This window comes from Galendromus occidentalis, unplaced genomic scaffold (assembly GCF_000255335.2).
Source record: "Galendromus occidentalis unplaced genomic scaffold, Mocc_1.1 scf7180000076490, whole genome shotgun sequence".
NCBI classification, from domain to species: domain Eukaryota; kingdom Metazoa; phylum Arthropoda; class Arachnida; order Mesostigmata; family Phytoseiidae; genus Galendromus; species Galendromus occidentalis.
In genome coordinates, this window is record NW_003804479.1 from 268818 (window position 1) to 276920 (window position 8103).

The window sequence follows — 8103 nt, forward strand, 5'->3', positions numbered from 1 at the left end:
TGACCACCGGATTGTGACGTTTTGAGGGGGTTGCGGACTTCAAAATCAGCGATGTTCTCCCCACATTCAGCCCTCCTCCAACCTCCGTTGAAAGCGCCTCGGATCCTCTTGAACTCCCGTTCGTCGAAAGGAGTGCGCAACCCTGAACTCTCGGCTGAAGCCCGGAGTTCTCAGAACACGGTGCGATGGTTCAGTAAAACCCGTTTGTGCTCTACGCTCTTGCTCGATCGCGTCGAAGTCGAGAGGGCACTCTCCTACACACCGGTGTTCCGCGAAGAACTCACTGTGCAAAACTCTTGTGCATGGCCGGCGACGTTCGACAGCAGGCACATCGGACTCTACGGCTGCGCTCATTTTACGAATATATCTGAGAGCCTGGTTCGGAGGGGAGTTATCTCGAGAGGCTTCAAAACGAAAGCTGCGCAAGCTCGCGATCTCTACGGCAAAAGCGACGTCTTCAGCAAAAGCGATCTAGGCGATAGAAGAAAAGTACTGGAGACCGTTCTGGCGGCCACAGAGGGCGGGCCGAAAAATGAAGAGAAAGGCGACGTTCTCAAAACCCTGCTCCGAACTAAGGGCATATCGGAAGAGGAACAGGTGCGATTGCATATCGCGTTTTTCGAAGGGTACAGACTTTCGCCATACAAATCGTCACGCATGCGGGATGCGGTGAACGTGCTCATGTTTCTCGTGACCGTTGTGTTTCTTGTCTATTTCTTCCAATTGAGGAAAGTCATCATCGGTTTGCCAAATGAAATTTCGCCCCAGGAGATCGACGTCACCTTCGAAGACGTGATCGGTGTAGAGAGCGCGAAACAGGAGCTCCAGGAGATCGTCGAGTTCCTCAAAAATCCAGAGAAATTCTCGAAGCTGGGTGGGAGGCTGCCTAAGGGTGTCCTCCTGGTGGGTCCGCCCGGAACGGGAAAAACGCTCCTCGCTCGAGCCGTTGCGGGAGAAGCTGGAGTCCCCTTCTTCCACGCCTCGGGTCCGGAGTTCGACGAGCTCCTCGTGGGTCAAGGCGCTCGACGGATGCGGGACCTGTTCCAGAGCGCTAAGAACAAAGCGCCGTGCGTGATTTTCATCGATGAGATCGATTCCGTCGGGTCTCACCGATCCAATTCCGCCATCCACCCCTACGCCAACCAGACAATCAACCAGCTCTTGACTGAAATGGACGGATTTCGTCAGAACGAGGGAGTCATCGTCCTCGGCGCGACCAATCGGCGTAACGACCTAGATAAAGCTCTGATGCGACCAGGTCGCTTCGACGTCGAAGTTCAGGTTCCGGCTCCTTTCTATGAGGGTCGTGTGAGCTTACTCGAATACTATACCTCGAAAGTTAAGCTTGATAGGGACGTCGACCTGAGGAATTTGGCGCGGCAAACAGTCGGCTTCACCGGTGCCGCAATCGAGAACATGGTCAATCAGGCCGCTCTGAGAGCTGCGATCGATGGGAAGGACTTCGTCACACAGGCGTACTTGGAGGACGCAAGAGACAAAATCCACATGGGAGCTGAGACGAAGGGCCGAATTCCTCAGGAACGCGATATATGGATCACGGCTTATCACGAGAGCGGACACGCCTTGGTGGCCTACTATTCGAAGGAGGCTACACCGCTCCACAAAGTCACCATCGTCCCAAGAGGCTCGACCCTTGGGCATACGGCATACCTCCCGGAGAGAGACGAATCTCACATGACAAGGTCCCAGATTATGGCGACGATGGACACCGCAATGGGTGGGAGAGCCGCGGAAGAGCTGACTTTCGGGGCGGACAAAATCACCACAGGCGCTTCTGCAGATTTCCAGCAAGCTACCGAACTCGCTACATGTATGGTCAAGGATTGGGGTATGTCGGATAAGGTTGGAGAACGGGTTTTCGAAAGGCAACAGAACACGCAGCTTTCCAACATGACCTCCGAGCTAATCGACCAAGAGATCAAGCGGACTCTCCATGAAGCCATGGAGAGAGCTAAAAACATTCTGAGAACGCATCAGACCGAACTGAAGTGAGTACCTCGATTTTATCTCCGGATGATGGAGACATTCACAGATACTCGCAACTATTCCCGTGTCGAGATCTCCTGAGTACGAGTCGTGGCCATTGATTGTCGACCTTGTTTTGCAGGCTGTTGGCAGAAACTCTGATGAAACACGAAACCCTCGATGCGAAACAAGTGAAGCAGCTCCTTGAAACAGGCACGCTGAACTGATTGAATAATGCGCCTACCGACCGGAGGATAGAAAATCAGAATTGGCCACAGCGACGATTTCGCGAAGAGATAAATAATAATCTTAGTAACGTATTTTTGAAAATATGTCGATCTGTTGCATAGGCTGTTGAAAAGATTACCCAGTAAATAAGTACTTCTGTTCTTCAGAGATTCTTGATCAACTTTCATTTCTAGTGAAGAGGAATTCCATAAGGGCAACCAACATTTTTGCGGCGAATCGTCGCGATCTACCGAGCATGCAACGACCTGCCGCGAATCCATGGGTCGACTCCCCAACTTGAAGAATCTCGCTGTCTTATGGATTCTGACACTCAATCTCAGTTTTGAGGAGCAGTCCTTCTCCCGTGCCTGATTGAGCGTGCCCCAAATTTAGATTGAGCGACAAGGATCTCGCTTTGAAGCTGTTCATGTCATAGGTCAGCAGTCTTCGTCCGGACAGCCAGACACGAATTGAATCAACCAGCCAGTCGCGAATGATCGGAACGTCATGTCGCAAGCTCTGCGGAAATGTCGCGCAACTCAGCAGCTTATTTCGGCGGTAAATCTAGATCCCTGGATCCTTCCTGGCATAGTGCTCGATCAAGATCAATGGGCTCCGTCCCTCGTCTAAAGCATACCCAAGGACAACCTGCGACCAGCTCCGACTTCTCTGGCTCAATTTCCCCCGATCAGGCATCCCCTCTTCGATTAGGTTCGCATTTCTTCCCGACCGCCGGCGACCCTCGTAGATTCAACCGCTAGCCCAGTCGTCGACAATACACCCTCTCGGGATTATCTCAACTACGGAGACTGATACCGGGCAACGCGGTGGTTCGAATGCCCGAGTTCGATATGAAGGGCCCGGCTGAGCAGTCAAGACATCGCAGATGCGCTCTGCGGCTTCAATCGAAGCACCACAGTCGGCCTCGCTCAAGACGCCTTCTACATCAAAGGACTGGATGAAGGTATCCACATGATCAGGGAGAATTCCTGCTGTCTTCGCTAAAAGTTCGCTGTCGTTGTTGCAGTTTTTATTATTTCTCTCATCATCCATAATCGAGACGGCAATGAATAATAGGTAAAATTCAATAGAATAATTTACAGAGGACGACACCCGCGGACAGAACGCAGCCCAAAACTCACTGTTCCCCGTCACTATTGCATACGGCGACGTTCTCTTTGTTAACGGGGAATGGCAGTGGAAGAGGGTTGACCTGATCCTGATCTTCGCGGGTGAAGTTCTTCTCGCCATCTTGTTCGGGAAGTGATTGTGGTGATGAAGGTGTCGACAGGGTAACAGGACGCTCGACAGGAGGCGACTGAATCATCTGCACGGGCTTCCGAACCTTCTCTCCTTTACGCCAGAGGATGATCTCCTAAGAGGACAGGGAGTGAGAAGACGATTATAGGCTGGTATCCGCGCAGAGCCGCGGGAGGAAAAGCTCTCTGGATGATTTTCTCCTCGTTCTATCTGAATGGGGAACACCTCGACATAGTTCCGAAAGTTTTCGCGCAGAATGAGTCAAAGTTCACTAACCTGTTGTTTGAAGTATCTTCGCTCCTCCTCGTCTACCAGTACAAGGTTCAGATAGTACCTCACTGAGAACTTCTTGTTGATATCCTTCATCGTCGGAGTCAATTCGTAGCCCGCGAGGAACAATCTGTCGAGGGTCACGAGTTTCCATCATTCTAATCCAAAGGATATAGCACCGTGGTCTACGACTAGACAGCATTTGTGCCCGCCCCGCTGAGCCCGAGCTCGGAGCACTGACCTGATCGGTATACTCTCGCCTCTAACAGGGGCTCCATCCATAATCTCGTATTTCGCGATCGTTTCGTTTTCCGTAAACGTATTCGGCCCGGCGCCGGTCGTTTCACGTTTGATGATCGCTATTTCCATGTGCTTGATTTTAATGCGCACCTGAGATTCGCGACAGAGATTTTTTCAGAAGCGATCTCTCGAATGGATTCCTCACCGATACGATTTGGAAGTCTCGCGTCGGGCAGCCCACGAATCAAGTGCTAGTACTCACCAACAAAAAGTAGATCTTCCCTACAATGACATCCTTCAGGTGATATTTGCTCTTGTTGTATTCGAATTCGATGTGGAGGCAATCCTCGATTCCGACCTCCATTTTGATGCTTGAGTTCATATCGGGATACGAAGATAGCGTATGGACAACGATTTCCATTTCTTTTACAGTGTCTGTGAGTCGTCGAACAATTGTCACTCGAAGAAAATATCTGGAAGGAGGACATTTTTCCACCTCAGTTACCCTTCACATGAATTGCGCGAGAAGGTCGTACGGGCAAAGCGGGGGGGGTTCGACAACGCGATCGCGTTTCCATCTCTGGGCTGACCGTGAACGTAGATGTCAGAAGCCGGAGCTCTTTGCGACAGATTTTCACCCGATATTCTCGATAAAATTTCGTTCCCTCTCACCTGAGTCGAACATTCGCTCCGGTGTAACTTTCGTAGGGCTTCTCTACGTTATGGAACTCGAAAGGAAAGCTGGTGTTTTGGATGAGGTCCCCGGGTCTCGCAAGCTCCTTTGAGATGGATGTGAACTCGTGATGGTTGCCTCTGTCGTAGTACAACTCGATGAGGCCGATGAATTCTATTTTGATGCCTTGGTGCTCCAAGCGTGAGCCCGCCTTGCGCAACGAAATATTCACTTTGCCTGGATGTGGATAGAGTCCACGTCAGAGATCGCGTAGGGAGGAAAGCGATCATGCCCCCCTCTCCACGTCAAGCTTCATGATACATATTCCATCCTGAGACCGATGATGATGATTCCAAATGATATAAACTCACCGGAGACTGACTCGCCGTCGTAATACAGATAATGCTTCTCCTTCTTGCCCTCTTCGGTTTTAATTTCTGCGAGTGGTCGAGTCTGAGTGCCATCGAGAACGATGTCAATGTCGGCGCTCTGGCCGAACCCGAAGAGAGCCTAGAAAATCCAATGGGAACGGTTACTGTCGATTCAAAAAATTTTGGTTCCCCACTCCGGATAGAACCCTTCCGCGGACGGAGCAACTCGCCTTCTTTGTCATACAGAGCATCCTAATTCCCTTCTCTAAGCACAGACTGCTATTTAGCCGAGTTCGCAAAACAGAGACGGAGTTTATGTCTTAAATTTTTTGATACTTATTTGTTCGTGGAACAGAGAATGGAACTTCGGTTAGATGAGTCATACCTGGACGAACTCTAAGTCGTTCGAAATCACATGACGTTCTCGAAATCATCGACAATCAACGAACCCATTACGGACCGGAAACCCCAGCTTGTAATCTAATTGTGACTTTCCAACACAAGCGACATCGCAATCAAAGAGCTTCCCACTCCGATCTGAAGCGACGAAAGCGATCCGACCAGATTTCGAGATCTATCCGGCGACAATCATCATGATCCATCTTGCGGCTACAGCAGATGGTCTTGAACCGTTCCATTGGAGCAACCCATAGCAGAAGGTGAGAGCTATCGATCCAGAGTTAGTGTAGGAGGGAGCTACGAAGTTCTCGGATTCGTAAGGGGAAAATATTATTCAGAAAAATATCCCTGGGGTTCGAGGGGGCGTTTGTGTTTAGACAAGCATTCCAAAGGTCGATCGCGTGCAGGAAGAAACTCTAATTCCGCGGAGACACCTCATCCCCATCACTCAGATGACAATTATCACCCCTGAGAACTGACGTTTCTTACCATTTCTCGGGGAGAACTTCTATGAGAATGCTGGCCAAACAGAGGGATTTTCCGATCGCCCTCGAAGGCTAGCAGACGAATTTCAGAGAAAGAAAGAAACTGAGCGATCGCCGCTTTGAATGCTAGAGGAGGCGCGAAAATTCGAAATACTGTAGGTAAAGGGCTGATCGCGTCCCTCATCTGTACTCCGGACGAGCGAGGCTAGCTAGGCAAAAGCAAAATGACAATTGGATCCACGACCCACGACCTGGAGGAAGCATCTTGGATAAAATATCCTTATCGGACAAACTCAGCTTCTTAATATCATTGCTGCTGCGGGAGCTGGTAGCGCGCAACTCGACTCGAGCGAAATCCAATATACGCTAGATAATGATACGAGACGCCCGGGCTCTCCTCTAGGCGAAGGAACCGCTTCCGGCTGTCGCTACGACCGGCTACCCTTGGCCATTCGAGCCCTCGATGAGACCCTCCGTATTGGGATCTCGCCCGTTTCTCCCCCGGGAAGATCCAGAATCTCGAGTGATCCGCTTGCCCAGAATCCGATGAAAGCGTTCTGTCGAACGACCGAAGACCTCTAGAGTTCCCTCGGGCTGTGCCGTGGAATATCAAAATCTTGTTCGAGTTTTTGCTCCCCTCCAGAGCGTGTCCGCGGTTAGCTCCCTCACGAACTCTACCCGAGATGCTTCGCGGGAAGTACGGGGAAAGCCTGTGGGAAGGAACTATGAGAAATAAGACGGTCAACGACACCTCGGCCGCAGGGACAACCCGGTCCTGACGACTTCTCGGCCACTACGATTTCTCGGCCACTACGACTACTCGGCCGCGGAGATCACTCGGCCAATACGTCAGCTCGGCAGTTGCGACTTCTCGGCCACCGTGACAGTTCGGTCATGGAGGGGGTTCAGTTGAACCGACATGGACTGGAGAAGGAGATTCGAAGGAAGACTCGACTTGATTTTCTTGCAATCAGCGCTACCCGCGACTTCATAAGCAGCTGTCAATTATCCTTCATCTCCTCGTGCGCTATCCACCGAAGCTTGGGCGGTCGATCTGAAAAGAAAGGTCCGAGGACTCATTCCTCAAGGATTCATTTTATACGCATGGGCGACGCCCCAAATCGTCTCTGTCGAGGTATTCGTGTCAAGAGTCCCGAGGATGCGCAGAATCTCCTGGTCGTTCTCGACGTACTCATTTTTCTTGCCCTGCCTGGGACGCCCAGCTATGTATCGGTCCAGGTCGGCATCTTTTCTTTGCTCTTCGCTCCGGGTTGCGTCGATGAAGTTACATATGCCAAAACGCTCGACGCGATATTGGCGCTGGAAACTCCTATGAGCTGCCTGCGCGTAATTTTCGGTGCGACTGTCCCCTCGCAGCGTGCGCTCAAAGACAGTCCACATGGAAAGGGGTGAAAAAGGTCCCGTCGCGCCCACGAACCGTCGTCGCGAACTCGAAGTCGATCGTGGTACGTATCTTCGAAATAGTCGAGGACCGGTTGCAGCTTATCTGGCGATTCGTTGCGGAGTTTTCTGAGAGCGTCCCCGAGCCTTCCCGGAGCAACGAACTCGAAAGCGGAGCACATTTTGACCTTCAACCCGAATTCCGGCTCGTTGCGATATTTTTCGCTGAGACCGCGAGCCTAAAGTTGTTTCTCCATATTGTGTACAAGGTGTAAAAAACAGCCTCGTAGCTGAGCGCCAGGCAGACGAAAACTGAAGGAATTCATGCGGGCCTTCTCATAATCCATCGATATGCTTGTCGGATCGAAGGTGGGCCACTCGAGCGAAAGGAGGTTGATCACCTGGAATCGGAGTTGGGAAACCGGGTCTAAAAAAGGAATATTGAATACGAGATCAAGGGACATTCTCAATGGCATCTCCATGGATATGGTGTACTTATTCTCGAGCGTACCTGCCAATACGTACCTCCTCAGTTTCTTCCGATTCATTAGAGAGTACAGGGTGGTCATTTTTAGTCGGGACTTTTTTTCCCTCTGCTCGTCCCGGCCCTAACTTTTGAACGGCTGGATGAAACTATATGAAATAACCCACCAATCAACAGCTCTCGCCCTGACTGACACGATTCCGTCCCCAGCGGTGACGATTTCGGCCAGTATCACCTGTTGCGGGCGTTTTGGAAATGATCGGTCACTTTTTTCTCGTCGCTCCACGAAAACGCCTCTTTCTCGGC

At 51.1% G+C, this 8103-nt stretch overlaps 2 protein-coding genes across 2 annotated transcripts; one reads left to right on the forward strand and one right to left on the reverse strand.

The window, feature by feature from the left end:
• Window positions 1-51: 51 nt before the first annotated feature.
• On the forward strand, window positions 52-2378 carry YME1L (ATP-dependent zinc metalloprotease YME1L). Its single transcript, XM_003739295.1, has 2 exons — window positions 52-2009; window positions 2129-2378. The coding sequence occupies exons 1-2, from the start codon at window positions 52-54 to the stop codon at window positions 2211-2213; spliced, it is 2043 nt and encodes a 680-aa protein (XP_003739343.1). The 3' UTR covers window positions 2214-2378.
• An 838-nt stretch (window positions 2379-3216) lies between these two features.
• Vps26 (vacuolar protein sorting 26) lies at window positions 3217-5993 on the reverse strand. The gene is made up of 7 exons (XM_003739286.2): window positions 5917-5993; window positions 5029-5167; window positions 4657-4894; window positions 4247-4457; window positions 3986-4134; window positions 3751-3874; window positions 3217-3589 (listed from the first exon to the last, which is right to left on the reverse strand). Exons 1-7 carry the CDS (start codon window positions 5917-5919, stop codon window positions 3353-3355), a joined length of 1101 nt encoding a protein of 366 aa, XP_003739334.1. The 5' UTR covers window positions 5920-5993; the 3' UTR covers window positions 3217-3352.
• Between the last annotated feature and the right edge of the window lie 2110 nt (window positions 5994-8103).